The sequence below is a fragment of the Tyto alba genome, unplaced genomic scaffold, assembly GCF_018691265.1.
Source record: "Tyto alba isolate M040663 unplaced genomic scaffold, T.alba_DEE_v4.0 Super-Scaffold_6, whole genome shotgun sequence".
Classification (NCBI taxonomy): domain Eukaryota; kingdom Metazoa; phylum Chordata; class Aves; order Strigiformes; family Tytonidae; genus Tyto; species Tyto alba.
In genome coordinates this window covers 23,646,941-23,663,812 of record NW_024881327.1, presented here as the reverse complement: position 1 = coordinate 23,663,812, position 16,872 = coordinate 23,646,941, and the positions used below count along the sequence as shown (strand labels likewise).

Here is a 16,872-nt window from a genome sequence, read left to right as displayed (position 1 = left end):
TGTTCTCTTTATCCTAAGAGTAATGTTAATATGTAATGCTGTGGAGCAATAATATGTAACGAACTTAAAATTTCAGTATTTAGAGCTTTAGATCATTGAAATGATACTGTATTATAACAACATCAGATGATAAGTTGCACCTAAATCTGAACAGAATAATTAAACTTCTGCTGTGCTGTAGTGAATATATACTTCCCCCTTTTTATTTACTTAAATGTTGATACTTTATGTATCTGCATAGTTTGGTACATAAAATTATGTTCAATAAAGAATATTCATTTTTAAGGTTTTATTCTGGTTCACTGTCACATCCTCTAGGATTTTGTTATTAGGTAAAATCCCATGACATGCATGTGTATATGTGACTGTGTGTGGTATATGATGTTGTAAAAAATTGGTTATAAAATTTTGGAGTATTTGGAACAGTTAGATTTCTCACACAAGTATAATTTTTTTTTGGTTACTATGAAAAAAATAATCCTGGAATAAAAATAGCTGAAAGTGAATACATTCCTACAAATATGATTGTTGCCCCTTAATGGCAGCTGTAACACCATTCCCCTGTGTTTGTGTTTTGTCAATTAGCTGTCAACCCTCCCCTCAAGAATAATCCAGTCTTTACTAAAAAATGTAATTTGAAGGGGAGAGACCCACAGTTGTACTCAAGAAATAAACTTTTCAATTCATTAATCTGTTAGTTTATACTGTGTTCACTCATATACTGCTTTCTAAAGTAAGTGTTAAGGTTTATAAATTGATGTAGAGGCTGTGCTTCAGATGGTACTAAAAATTACTTTTGCAAGAATGACTATCATGGTTTTCCTCTCTGGCATCTATCTAACTAATCAATCATACAGACTAATTTTTCGTGCTCAGTTTTGCATGCCTGGTCATGCCTGCCTAGTACGTCTCACCTTCCTAGTTAATTAGCAGATAAAAAGCACTATTCCACATATACAGATATTTCCCCTATACTCAACAAGTTTCTCTGCTATTCTAAATCCAAAAAATGACTTAACCTACTATGGAACTTGTAGTTGAAATAACTTAATATCTATCTCCAAACTCTGTGGCTGAAATAGAAGCAGTATCCAATTTGCCTGGGGTAGGTAACTACCTCAGACAATTCTCACATTCCCCTATTGTTGTTAATTCGATTGTGGCCATGGGGTCATTTGGAATTTACACTTCCCCTTGCTTCTGCTACAAAGTAAACTTTTTTGTTTGTGTTTTTCACAGCTGTTTGAATTCACCAAAGTCTATTTTGAATTTGGTGTCATAGTAAAGCCTCTCTTTCTTTGCTTCTACTTCCAGCACTTCAGCTTTCAGGTCAAACGACCTTTTTTGCCTCACAGCATGGAAACCAATTGAAAGAACACTTTGAAATTTCAAAAGAGAAAATATCATAGGTCCTGACTAAGAAATTAAAAACATCTCTGAGTTTATAAATATTACCCAAAGGTATAAGTTATCTATGGTGAGGGCTATATCCAAAATGTCTGTAATTTCTTAGTTAAAAGAAAAATGTTACTGCAGACCCCCCCAAAAAAATGGGAAACTTAAACGTACAGGTATTTTCTGGATATCTACAATTTCATGACACTTCACTAGCCTTAGATTCTAAATCATCATTTAAACAACAGCCACAAAATGAGCTCAGCTGGATGGCTATTTCACCTCTTCCATCCCTATAATCTATAAGGAAATCTTTCTTTGAGTCTACTATACAGTAGCTGTCTTTCCTGCGTTACACTATGACTGGTCTTTTCATCACAATTCCTCACAACCTTGGACAAAATGATTCAGGAGGCGGAGTGGGAAAGAAGAGTTCCTGCCCTAGAACATGGCAAAGGGAAAGGTATTTAACCACATTCTAACCTGGTTTGTCTAGACTTGTGTCATCAGTGCTGCCTATACTATACTATATATACCTATAGTAGATATAGGTATATGGCAGCATCTAGGTGAATATTTTACTTTTTTGTTTTTTGTTTTTTGTTTTTGTTTTTTTTTTTTAAGAAAATAAAAAAGGCAGCTAAATGACCAATGAGATATATCCCATATTAAGCATAGCATCAGAAGTAGGGCAAAAATACAGGAATATTTTAGAGTTTGGAAAATAGTTCTTATTAACAATGTGTTTGTGTTCTAAAGGGAATGCTGTTCATGAAAAACATCTTAAAGTCTCTGTTGTTTCCTAATTAGAAGTATCATCGTAGTTTGGCTTCCATGGGTTAAGCAAGTAGTCTGTACTCCAAAATAACTATTAATAACTGAACTTTGATTGCAGCTTTTCTTACATTAGAATCACTGATTTGGTTGTCTGGTTGTAATGAAATGTGTAGGAATGTCAGTTTTCTCTGAGGTTTTTTCACCTTCTTAAGTTGGATAAAAAGTTGTCATGTTGTTAGTCAAGCATCACAGTTGCAAAAATTTAATTTCCTTAGGCAACTAGGCTAAGCTGTGTCGTGTAGACTTCACAAAACTACCAGAATGCTCTTTCAGAGATCCTGGAAATCATGTCTGTTAAGGTCTCTCACGTGGCTACTGTATGTTGTAATGCCCATTCAGGGGGAAGACACTCATTGCATGTCAATCTATTATGTAAATTGGGCATTAAGTGCTATAAAGCTGACAGTGTTTTACTCCTATGAGAGGTTAAGTTCTGTTTTTTTTCCTGAAACCCACAAGGTAATGCTTGATCAAAGAATTGCTGTATCTTCTGTCTTCCTATTATTTAGTAATTATTAAATGTGTGAGGATTCCCTCAGAATGAATTCTTATTCAGCCATTTATATCAAAGCCTCTGTATAGCTGAGCAGAGTGTTTGCAGTTTCTGGATTCGTGAGATCACCTCTACTAACAAATTCCTTTGATAGCACTTCTAGACACCCTAAATAATGAAGGATGGCTATAAAAGCTGTCCAGGGAAAACCAACGCAGCAGCATAAACTAGGATTTGTATACTACTTTAAATTATACCATCTACCTTTTCCAGCCAGCTACCCTGCAAAAGTGGGCAGCATTTCTCCACTTTCGCTCTAGGGCTGGGAACCCAGATCATATTCTGTGCTTGGTGCCAGATGGACTTTGTGGAAGGCAGCCAGCACAGCCTGTTTCAGCCAGCCAGTCCTGTGTAAACTGGCTGCTGTCTATGGACGCTGGTTTGGGGCAACAGTGAATGCAGCAGTGAGCTCATGGAAGATGTAACTGATCATGTTCATTGAACTAATATGTGAGTGAATAAAGGAGTTCATATGAAAAAAAATCAACATTAAATTTTTCTTAAATAGGGTAAAAATTATCCATAGCTATTAAACTCTCCCATCAAAAGTGCCTGATAATTCTTATGGTCATGTTTAGTAAGTGGGAGTCTGAACACTTGCACTACCTGTTGCACCACAGATGCTGGGACAGGTATAAATACATGGAGTTTTATTTGTGGGGTCCAATGTTGATTTCCTAGATTATTCTACTACTTTTTACAGTGAAGTGCTTGAGTGTAAGCTGAACAAAATCACTGAGAGTGCATAGTCACCACCTCTGGTAATTCTGTCTATTCTTCACCATTTAGTGTGTGCTGGTGTGTGTGCCTTAGCTGTTGTCCTGGTCGTCTTGGCCTGTAACTGAGATGGATTGGATTTCATGTAGGTACATTGCTTAGAGCAATTCCTTGCTAGGAATATAATAAATGAAATTTTCACCAGAGTGGTATTCTGTTGGCTTATAATTGATTTTGAGATGTTCATAGAGCTAATAACTATGTAAAAGAAAGTGTTTATTTCAAGTAGGTTAGTGCTAAACTAAAATGTTCCTGTTTCATTGTTAAATAAAATTAAGATCTCTGAAAAAGCTACTGGCTCAAATAACTGGCTACACATTTCTTACTATAGTCATATATGGCCTTTATTCTGCCAGAAACACAAATTTATTAATTCAGGACTTTTGTTAGCAGTGAGTTTAGATTTATTTTGTGTTTAATACTACATTCAATTTTGAAGCAGTTAAGCATCATTTGGAGATATACCCTTTTATAACTGAGTATCTACAATAAAAGAATATTTACAGTAAAGGAAATTGCCCTATTAAGCATTTGTACTTTATTCTAACTTGGAAATTAATCTGTGATTAGAATAGTTGGAGGTTTCTGATCGGTGTAGTAAATGAACTGGAGTCAAGACATTTTGTATTTCTCTGTTTTTTGAGATGTTACTTGATATATTATTATATACTTTATATAATTAATACTTCATAAATATAAATTCATATTTATAAATATAAATTACTCAGGTTTGGTGGTGTTTAAGTTCTTTAAACCCACATAACATCCCCTGTCTAAAAAAAAAAAAAAAAAAAATGTTTAGAATTATTTTGGCAAATCATGTCCATACACTAACAAATGTTCTAAATTGGTAGCCATTCTGACACATGTGGACAACGAAGGCCCAAACCAGCATCATCTCATCTTTTTCACATCAGTCATCATTATAAGGGCTTTTGAGGGCTGGCTGCTACGGGGAAAATAGGCTACTGTACATGTATTATCTCCAGCAGATAATAATACCTTCTATGGTGGAAAGAAAATGGAATTACATTAAGTTTCTATTTTCAGATTTTCACAAACCTACCTAGCGTAATAACTTCATATGAAGTCCCCTGTCAGTTTCTTAAGCAAGTTAAAACTTTGATCTGCATATACAAACTGAACAGATACTACTACGTAGTAACCAAGTAAGCGTGTTTCAAGTGAAGTTATGTGAAACTATGCTGTTCTTTAGAAAACATAATATTTAAACAGATGTAAAAGATTCATTAGTCTGAAAGCTAGTTTTTTTGAGCTGCATAAGATATTATTCTTACTGGGAAGGATGCTGCTTTTGAAGTGCTACACAGTTAACATGGTAAAAAGCTTGTCTGGAAAAATAAGCATATGGTCGTAAAGACACACAATAAAACATTAAATTAACGTAACTTGATGTTTGGTCTTGAAGTGTTTGCTTTACTGAATGGACTATTTGTTCTCCATAACACATTTAACCTTTTTCTGAATTCGCATTTAAATGGTAAGGTGTGTAAATGGTATTGTGAGAGAATGTTTTAGAACTTCTGCTTTTTAAACACTTAAATACTGATGAAAGTCATGCTACTCCCAGATATTAATTTGAAAATGTACAAAAATCTGGTGGTAAAGAATGTTGTGAGGTTCTTTTTTCCCCTCAAAATTGAGGAAAGAACTAATTCTTATAGCTAATATATCATTTTGGCCTTTAATTAAAATAGGCCATTCTGAAGGTTTAGTCATAATTAAGTAATGCATGGCCTTCTGTAATGTTTCTCTTTCTGATGAATTTCACCCTGAATGGTAATGTGGTAAACAAAGACAAACTAAAACTGTTTGTCATATTAATACAGAGTTTGTAACTCTCTCTCTTTGGGGGCAGATAACTAGTGTGTTGCTTCACCTCTTACCATATATATATATTAGCTTGAATTTGGTGTGCACTCTCATCCAGGGGGTTGTCTCTATGTAGAGGTTTCTTTGACATGCAATCCAAATTCAGTTTATCATTAGGAAGGATGATTATTAACCACTTCACAAAGGAATTACAGAGTGTTTTTTATCAAAATTGTCTGCTTTTCCAGTATACTTTATTAGATGTGTCTTGTACACTCAGGATGAGTTATTTCTCAGTTATACAAAATTACGATACTCCATGAAGTAGCTTTGTACGGTATGCTATTACTAAAGCCAACTCAGTTTAATCCAGTCCCTCCACCCCAGCAACCATCAGTCACATACTCATAAAAAATAAACATCATGATGTTTACTTTAAGAAAGAATACTGGAGCACCTGAAATCATGTTTCAATTTTGATCTTGAGTCCTCCCCAATTTATTTGTAGTGCCTTAAGAATTAACGTATAACTCACAGAGGCCTTATTTCCAATTACTTTATTTCTGTTTTATTTACATTGCATTAACAGAAAGAAAGGAAAGAGCACAGATTAGGCTTAAATATTTTACTGAACCATGACAACTATCACTTGAAGGGAAATCACAAGCATATGCTGTATTTAGGGAAATTTAAAAATATATTACATTGTTGTTATCCTTGACTATCCTAGTGAGGGATTATATAGATGTACCATCTGTAGTTCAATAACACTAAATATTTAATGAGTTTACAAATAACAGATAAATATTTAACACAGCTTTGTAGAAATGTGCATGCATTGTACAATTGTTTGTCACTGCCAAAGAAAATGGCTTGATCTGGGGACATGATATCTCAGTTAGCAATTCAAATAGCTTCTGTGGAATCAGACCTAAGATAGGCAAATGTTAAATTTGGAAAAGAACCTCGTTCAAAGTGTCAGTCACTCATGCTTTGTTTCCCCTATTAGTTCTACCAGTGTGGCATTTGCTGCTGCATCCATTGTGTGGCTGTTCAAACCATGGTTGCATCTCTTCTGACAGACTTTAGCTTTACATCTTAGATAGTACTCCCTCTTGATGCTTCTGAAATGAAAGAGAAATACTGAGTTTATTCATGAATTTATTTTAAGCATTTGCCTAGAGCATTTGCAGCTAGATAGACTTCACAGAGCTTCCAAATATTAAGTGGATTCAGTGTCAAAAGAAGAGAGGTAGCAAAACGAGAAATCTTACTTCTCAGTCCCTTAATAGTTTATAGCCTCAAATAAAATTTAATGAGAATATGTGCTTTGCATGTAGGTCATTCAGCAACCTTCTTATAGTGGGAAAGAAGTATGAAAATAAATCTCACGTGTGACAGGATCCTTTATTTTGCTTATATGGATATAATTTGAAGAAATTTACCCAGTTAAAAGCTACTGAGGAACCACAAAAAAGTGGAGAAAACTAGTTGCAAACTGTTGAAAAGCTAGTTCGTCAAAATGCCTTTAAAAAAATTGGCTTTGATTTTATTCTATTTTAGGTAGGTATGAGGCACCGATGGCCGTGAATTTCAAAATTTGATAAGTCATTGGCCATTGCAGGGTACAAAACTGGTGTGTGTGGGTACATTCACATAAATATGTATGTGTACAAATATAATTTATACTTCAAGTGGCCTCACAGTGTCATCATATGCCTGTAGGGAAAGACACAAGGACAAAAGCCACAGAGATCTCACTATCCTCACTTCAAGAAAAGCTGTTTGCCATTATTTTTACATTAACTACTGGTCTTCTGTCTTCTGAAATCTTCTACTCTGATTTTTGTCTGTTGTTAAGGATGTAGGTCTGAAAATTCATTGTGGAAAAAACACACTGTAATTCCTTTGTGAAGTGGTTAAGATCCATATGTCATTAGAAATGGGGTGAGGTACTGTCATAAATTCAGGTGATTCACATTATATTGTTGGATGCAAATTAATTTGGTTATCCTTCATCACTGGAAGTCATTCGCTTTCTTGTCTTCTTCACTACCATCACGCTGACTGACCCACAACTACAGAGGAGATGCACGGTGCTACTGTATTGAGTATTTGAAGAACAATATCTTGGGGAAGAAATTTGAGGAGCCTGTTGGTCACACAGAGTTAGATTTATTACTAGGTAACTTTAAAAAATAATCTACCAAAGGACATCTATAACAACAATGAAATTAACAGTTAAAAATTATTTTGATTTTAAAAAAAAGAAAGGAAAAAAAAAAGTCAATACGGGACAGTAAATGTCTGTCTTAATTAACCTGAGATCTCTTGCCCTCTCAAATAAAGATGAAGCTTGTTTTTTGTGTTTAAGGTAGCTACTCACTTTGCTTTTATCCATTCCTGTCCCCTCTCTGGGGACAGAGCAGTAGGTAACAGTTGTCTCTTACTAGCTTTTTAATATACACGTTTCCAGAACTAAAACAAAGAACATCCACTCCTTTGCAAGCAAGGCTATGCCTTCAGCAACTCACATTTAATTTAAAGAAATATAGTTAGAACATTCATCCCTATAAGATGTTTAGCCAGAAATTCATATTTATCTGTTAGCTGTCAAATTGCAGTCTGTGATTCAGGTCTTCTAAGCTGGTTTTGTTTGTTTCAGGTTTTTGTTTGTTTGGTTTTGGCTGGTTCAAGTTTCAGCATTTGCAAATAAACTGTATCTAGTCCATGTTTTTTTCTTTATACTGACTACCAGGTAGTAGCTAGGACTCTATCTGTCACCTAATTAACAGTGAGAATGAGAGCATCTTTGTTTTCATGATTTTGTCTTCTTAAGGACTTATTGAGGACTTAGGACTTAATATTTTGAGACACTGGTCTAGTGATGTGTTTTGTGTCATGAAAGCTTCTCAAACAGCTCCTGGAAAAACCTCAAATAAAAAAATCCTGAGATAAGTATACATATTTTATATCATGCAATAAAACTAATTATTTGGGGAATTTAGCGAACAGGCAGGCAAAGATTTCTTTTTGAAAATGTCATTTCAGTAGCTGTATCCTTGTTATATCATTGAGATACTAACCCTTCTAGTACAGTAGATCAAATCACCATACCACTGCTGTAACATAGAAGAACTTGCCTTCTCAGGTAAGTTTTTTTAATCAGAATATGATTAAACAAACATTAACAATCTAATTAGTTTTTATAGCTTTTAGCCTTTTCTTTGTGGTGACTCAACTTTGCATTGTAATTAGTCTACACGTATAGCACTGCAAATTGTGTTTACCCATTGAGAGCTCTGATCATTCTCAGACTGAAAAATTGTAAGTCAGTTTTTCAAGTGTGAATAACTAATGAAAAATCATGCTTGAAATTTTCAGAGTTGAGAGCATGTTTGCTGGCATTTTTTAAAAAATCATTAATGTATGGGTTTGACAGATAGTTATGAAACTGACCTGTTTCATTAACAACATTCTTTGTAGTTATTTGATATTCCCAGGTGCAACCAGAAGTCACACAATCTTGAGTGATATTTTTAAGTAAAGTTACTACGCTGGGTTATGAAGACTAACACCTAAAATGTGATTCCTCCATAGTGTGGGACAGATTTATGTCATCAGATGCAGTAGAACAAAATTTACTTTTTTTGGAGGTGAGACTCTTCCTCCCTATTAAGATGAAAGCTAAACAATTTAATGTCAGTAAACTATTTTGAGAAAAAGAATGGTTTCTCTATATAGTCTCTGCATGTGTATGTGTTTAGGTACACACTTTCAATTCTGTTCCTTTGATGGTCTTAAGTTGCTACCATAAAGAGAAAGAGTAAAATAATTTACTTTAACAAAGTATAAGGCATATCAATAAAAATGACATCTCTTATCTAAAGGTTTTAGAAACACAGAATGCATTTATAGTCTTAGGAGTCATGTGATGACGAGTTTTATTAATCGGTGATAATGTCTCCTCAATATATAGTGTACTTATTTAGTTCCCAGTGTACATTTTTACACAATTTAGCATGTTTGTAGAGAAAGAGTAGTAATGATTATGTATAAATGTATATAGGTATTTAATAATTAAATAGCACTACTAGACCCTGTTTCACTTTTCTGATTAAAGGTTCATCTTTTATTTCAGTTCATATCTTGTTAACAAATACAGTATGTATTGTAATCATTGTAAGCTTTAGACTATAAGTTGGTGCTATGATTGTAAGAAGAAATAGGTGTTTACCATTTGTTAGGAACAATTGGGTCCAGATCCTGAGAGTGTGTCTGTATACCTACATATGTATATTGCTTTAGCTGCATGAGAAGTAATGACAGAGTGTCACTATTTGCAGGACTGTGGTCACAATTGACTCGAAGTCTATTAAGCATTTTACCTTCATCATTAATTCTTGTTAATATGAAACATTCCTGTTTCCTTCTTTTGCTTCATATATGTGTGTGTGTGTGTATAAAGCCTTAGTGAGATTTGTAGAGCCCTCAAAACTCAAAAAATACAGATTGACTTGTCATATCATACTGCAATGAGATATTCTTACAAGATTAATGATTTTTATCTTGTTAAAGAAAAAAAAAAAGTCTTCTTTGGGAGATAGAATCTTTAGATACATGAAGTTCTTGCCTGGTTTAGCTTTATTTGAATGAGCGTAATGTAATCTAATTTTGCAAATAGTAGATCACCATCCACTGAGTAAAAACTTTTATCGTATTTTACAGGCTGCATGTTTTGAGAGTGCATCAACCAGAATATAACCAGTGTGGATGAAGGCATTCTTTTGTATGCTGAAGCATCAGAGTAAATCAAATCAGAATTATTCTGAATCTTGACAAAGATGCTATTCAGGCAGAATTATCCAGAGTAAGATGAATTAAAGCAAAACATATAAGCTAAAAAATAATCAAACTAACAAAACCCTGAATCCATAAGGAGGACACAGAAAGCTTCCTTCTTCTTTACCTTAATAGGAGTGAACATTTTTTTTTTCTATTTAATTGGGTAGAAAATAGCATCTATACCTAAGAAAAATACATATAAATAATACTTTGAGAACATGCATATACTTAATTTCACATAGATTAGTATGACATGCTATACTCAATGTTTGTAATTGATATAGCAGAAGAGAGAATCTCCCTTGTTTTGTGCATGTTTGCAAATTTTTGCTTCCTTTCTTGTTATCATAGCTAGTTACCAATAAATAGTAATCACTTCTAAATAATTTGCTGTATGTCCTTAATAATAAATGTACAAAATGAGCCCATTAACAATAATTATTTTGGGGAAAAAAAAAAATAGTGTATGTTAGATTTGCATTTAGTATTGACATCTGTGATTGCACTTACTACAATTCCTTATAATCAAGACATTTTATGAATTAGTTTTTTTTGAATGACCCTATTGTATTTCATGGAGAAAGATGGAATAGACTTTGTATGAAGAAACTTCACTGAATCTGAGTAAGACTAAAATAGACTGGTTTATTTAAAAGCAAGGTTCAGTTTTAACTTTAGCCAAAACTATGCTGAGGCATGTCCTTGATTTCATCACCTTCCATCTCAAAAATTGTATCTCCTGAGCAAATAAATGCGTGTTCTTTATTCCACAATAGCAGCAGTGTGAAGAAGAGTCCAGCATAATGCACCTGTATAGCAAACATTACCTCCACTGTATATATATACTTTATCTAAATACACTGTTTTTAACACTCCTTTTTACTAAACATACATAACATAAACTGTGCTGTTCACCTGTAACTGTTGCTGTCTGTATTTTTCTGCAAAATGGGTTTTATTTTGATTCTCACATATCCAGTTGTGCCACTTTCAATGGATTTCTTTGTTGTAAAGAGGATTGGTTTTCATTTTTATTTTACAGAGTTACATACATGGAAGCAGTCAGGCTCAGTTTGTTGCAGAATCGCATATTATTCTTCTGTTGAGTATCCTTCAAACTGGTGATGAATAGAAAAAAAGCAAGCTGAGGCACAGCGTGCTGTTAAATGAAATTGCTGTAGAGAGTAAATACACTTGAACTTTTGAGCAGGTATTGTATTTTAGCTTACTATATGTTTAATAGTCAATGTTGTTGCTATTTACTGACAACTAAAGCTGACATTACTTTTCACTAATATGTACCATCTTATCTCCTTTGTTACTCATATGTCTGGTTACTGATCTTAATATTTTTCCTTTCAGTGTTATCTTTTCAGTATCAGAAACTAGTTTTCTTCTCCGTTTCACTCTTTATTATAAAAGTTAAAAATTCAGTGCTAAAAATTATTTTCTTTATTTTAACTGACAAGGAAGCATACTGAAATTTGCTAATCATGCATGAAGATGATTTGTCCTCCAGTAGTCTTTGGTTTTGTTTTGCCTTTTCCCCACCTGATCTAAACAGCTTACCACTACTTTTTGAAACAAATAACCCAGTCCCATTTGTTCCGATATCCTCTCCTCACAGAAAGACTGAGACCTACTTTTTCATTATTTCTGAGTCAGAGCAAGTTAAATTAGTTTTTTTGTTAATATGTCTTAATAATCTGTAAGAAAAACTCATATACTATGTTTTCTTTAAGCCCTGCTTCTAATCATCCTTGCTTATTAAATGAACACCGTCATCAACATTAATCACTATTAAAATACAGTCGTTCCAGCACAGATACCTTCCTCAAAGGAGAACAAGAGGAAGAAAATAACATTTCCCAATTTGAAGTAATGGCCAGATCTCAGAGTTTGATGACCAGATCTCAGAGTTTGATGACCATAGCTACTCCCTTGTTCTCTCCCTGAGGTTATATTGGCTTAGATTCTGGCTTCCCCATTTACCTTTATCTTTAGCATTTACTATGCAAAGACACCATTCTTGTATCTTCTCTTTCATTAACTTTATTTACCTGGCAACAATTTTGCTACCTGTGAAACCTTACTTGCTCCATAACCATTGGAAATTTAATTTCAAAGTTATGATCGTATTTTGTAGAGTAAATGCAATATTCCCTATTGAACTGGAATACTGTGTCCAGTTCTGGGCCCTCCCCAATACAGGAAAGACACAGACTTACTGGATTGCAAGTCCACCAAGGGGCGACAAAAATGATTAAGGAACGGAAGCATCTCTCACGTGAGGAAAGGCTGAGAGAGCTGGAACTGTTTAACCTGGAGAAAAGAAGACTCAGGGTGTTCTTATCAATGTATATAGATAACTGATGGGAGGAAACAAAGATGGAGACACTTTCTTAGTAGTGCCTCTGACAGGACAAGAGTCAGTGGGCCCAAATTAAAAACCGTAAAATTCAGTCTGAAGACAGTAAGACTCTTCTTACTGTGAGGATGGTCAAAGTCTGGAACAGGTTGCCCAAAGGATCTATAGAGTCTCCATCTGTGAAGATACTAAAAGCCTGACCGTACATGGTTCTGGTCAACTTGCTCTAGCAGGTTGCTTGAGCAGAGGCGTTGCATTAGATGATCTTAAGAGTTCCCTTCCGGTCTCAACCATCCTGTGATTCTGTCAATTCATCAGGTTTTATATCATTCCCTAATTGATGTTTTGTCAAAATCACATCGTATTTGTTAAAGTTTTAGAAGCACATTTATTTGTTTATTATTTCTAAATTTGGGCTCCTTTTCTTGAGAAGATAGACCTAAAGGTAAATAACTTTCCCTGAAAACTGCCAAGTCAAAACTCAGTGATTATTAATATAATTGCTACATTTTTAAAAAATACACAGAGACAGCTATTATATTTCAGATTAAAAGTTTCTTGTATAATAGATAGTATACAACTTACATGCTATCATCTTTATGCTTCCTTTTGTATAGCCACAAATTTTTTTAAAATGTTTTTTGCTTTTCTTGAACTGCCACAATTTAAACAAATCTGTTACCTAAAACAAATCCTGCTGGCTGCTTGAGAATGGGAAAAGTAAAGCCCAAAACCATCTGAGATTAAAAATAAACAAAACTTTTGTTCACGACATATTTTGTTTGTCTGACTCAGGCATGAAAGTGATATCTTTTTGTTGGCAGAGACGGTCCTTAAACTGGAAAGTTGGCTAGCTACATTAAAGCAGCTGGCTGAAAGAATCTTTTCAGTGAGGTTGTTCATTGCCACTTGCAAAAAGAATTCTCTAAGGTTTCATTTCATGGCTCCGTACTATTGAGCTGAGTTTTTGGTTACACACAGATTTCACAAGTGACATAAAATCTTGACAGATTTTAACAGTTATGCATGAAAGTATTAATATTTCTTTATCCTTTTGACGTTGGTAGTAATTATTAGCAGCTTCATTGCTTCTTCATTATTTGTTTATTCAAGAAATGTTGATAGAAAATGTGGGTATTAGAAAAAAGTATGCCAGATTGATAAACAGTAGTACATTCACTTTATCCTTTAAAGTTTAAAAGATGCATTGAATTTTAAAACAAGACATTGCTATGCTGGTAATGTGCATGCTTCATTTGGTTGCTTCTTTTCACTTTGTAGTAGTAAGAACAAGGACAGGGTTGTTACTTCTTGATAGATGTTGAAATGCAATGTTGTGTTTCCCTACAAAGTAAATTTTTAATACCTCTTACGAGAAAATATGAATTTCCATTGCATTTCTACACTTGCTTTTAGACGGGGATTCTACTCAGTCTGCTAGATGTTTCCAATACAGAGATCTGCTGTTTTTTCCAGAGCTGAAGCTACATAATCAGGACATGGGTAAAAAGGACTTGTGAAGATATCAGATGTTCTGTTTCAATTATATTATAAAGCAAAATTGAATTCAGTATAATCTATACGATGTTACTGATTACATACTAAGTGTATACCCAAAATTTTGATAATATTTTAAACAAATAGTTTTAGTCCTAACAGATGGTTACTACATCTTAGTCATACCACAGTGGAAGTCACTGTAGTAATGCTGTATGTACAGTGTTACAGCAGTAAAACAATTTTTTTTTTTTTTAAAAAGGAAAAAAAAAGGAGCATTTTTATTATCTTTACACTTTTTTATACTTAACTTTATTGCTATGATGTTTTCTAACAGCCAAAATACCTATATTGCATTTAGTGGCAGATCAGAGTAGCTGAAATGGGTTAGATTTAACATTTTCTGAAAACATTAAAAACTCGCACTAAGCAAGTGCCTCAGAACAAGGAGACATTATTTAATTTCCAAAATCCAAACTGGGTTCTGTTTCATTCTGAGGCTCCTTAACGGTGGTTGATGGGGGCCATCTTACTGAGTCCATAGTACCTTATACCTTGGGTAAAGTTTCCCTTTAGAAATTGAAGAAAAAAAAGATCGACATATTTTGTCATAGACCTTGTTGAATTCCAGGCTGCAGAATAGTGGATAAAAATTTGAGTAAGCTTTTAAAAACTGAGAAACAGTCCTTCATGTAAGAACTAACTCCTGTAATTTTTATATTCTTTTGACCTTATGAAATGAGGACTTACAGATCTTTCAGACTCACTTGCCCAAGCTAGTTCTAGACTGCAGTGTTTGAGATGAAATGGTTGTGTGGTCCAGAGCGTGTGGAGACACCGGGCTGGCTGAGTACAGAGGCAACTCCAGTCACACCCCAGAACAGCATCACATCACTGCCTTTGTTCTTGTTCCAGGAGCTTTTTAGTCCACCCATATTTTGCAGTATTTATCCCCACATCAGCAGATGATCACTGCTTCAAGCAACTGAGTGTAATTTACACATATGATAATTTGGGAGATAATGTAGAATTATATCAATATTTGGACTTCCCTGTGAAGTAGAAAAGTTACCAAAAAGTCCTCATGGAAATGGACGTATAACTGCTGTAGAATAAATATGGTAGACTGCACAAACAAAAATATTTAAAATAAGAGCATGGAATAGATTTTATTTAAACTGAATTTTTTTGGTTGTTAAATGGATATGAAAGCAGTAACTTATGTGGAGCTATCAACATGCTAGACGTTGTGCAGCCTGTAATGCAAGGCTTTTGCTTCTGAAGAGTTTGAATATCTCTGAGGACCTTAGGACTGCATAATTTACACAGATGAATAACTTAATTCACATGAATAATCCTGGTAAGACAATGAAATTGTTAGCTAGATGTCTAACTCTACCACATAAAAAGAGCATATATCTAAACACATTATGATTTAGCAATGAAGTTTAACATCTTTTCAAGTTATCACAGATTACATCCATGTGTATAAGTGTAACAATGACTGTTAAGAAGATAGTTAGAAAAGGACTGCAAAACAAAACATCTAATCATAATCAATAATTTGGGCATTTTTGAGCCAGATCTATCATACATTATAGCTCTTATCCACCAATGAATAATTTCTTTCTTTTTAACCATTTTTAAAATTAATTATGGCAGAACATTCTATATCAATCAATTTTTAGTGTTAACTTCACATAGTGTTCAGAAGTTACTCCTCTAGAATGTTTTTTTTACCCTATAATTTGCATGATAACTGTATTGTGTGACTTTGTTTAATAAGTCATGGGAAATAGTCCCTTTTTTTTTTTAATTTTTTCCACCTCTTTTGGGCTTTAGAGAATTTGCCATATAGATTTCTCTTTCTTTTCTGCTTTCCAAGTTGAAAAATTCTACTGTTTCCTCATGCAGATGATGTTCCAGGCTGCTGGTGTCTATTCTTGAAAGCATTTCTTGACAGAAATGGGGTCATAGAATAAGAGTCAGAAGAAATTATCCGGTATGTATTTAAAAAAAAAAAAAAAATGCAGGGTAGTTCAACATTCTTAGAGAGACAAGGAAGAGGAACTAGACATAAGGATATTGAAGTACCTTTGCTAGAGTTAAGGAAGATAGTTATTAAGAAGACATAGAGACAGAAGAAGTATAACTGTGGAATTAAGAGCTACCATTTTCTGAGAGGAACAATGTAAAGTGCACAATCAGTATTACTGTTGTAATTAACTATAGTTGAATACAGATAGAGTATGTTGACTGTTATAAACTGAACAGCCATTGGGGAATATGGAGTGTTGAGCTGTAAATATGGCTTTGTGTGTGAAGATACAGTGAGAAAGATAAGGAATAGTAAGGTTGGATAGGCTGTGTTGAAGTTGAAAGATTTCTTCAATTCTTTCACTTCTCCTTTTGGTAGACACTAATCAGTACTTCTAACAAACGTCCATTTTCATCAAGTTGTTATGCAATTCCCTGGAGAAATAAAACTCATTTGAATATAATGTGTCATATTGTTTTTCCTTTTGCAGTAAGAGCAAATCTTTATTATAGAAAGTTTAAAAGTTATAGTGAATATTTTCATTATCAAAAGAATTTCAGTTATTAAGCAAATTATTTGTTGTACACCAAATTAGCAGTAAATTGTGAATTAGCAGTTACTATTAACCTGATAATTTTTCTAATTCTTACTTTATCCTGCGTTAACTTAGTTAACTTTGATGCTGATATAACACTTGTACCTAAGTAAAAATGGAAATGTCTTTTCGTT

The 16,872-nt window shown here is 33.8% G+C and overlaps 1 protein-coding gene across 1 annotated transcript in view; it reads left to right on the top strand.

Moving 5' to 3' along the window:
* The window catches only part of TUSC3 (tumor suppressor candidate 3), a 132,136-nt gene that overhangs the window by 97,074 nt on the left and 18,190 nt on the right, over positions 1-16,872 (top strand). The window contains exon 7 of the mRNA XM_042808046.1: positions 11,283-11,346. Coding sequence (XP_042663980.1) covers positions 11,283-11,346 — 64 coding nt within the window. The remainder of the gene's footprint in view (positions 1-11,282; positions 11,347-16,872) is intronic.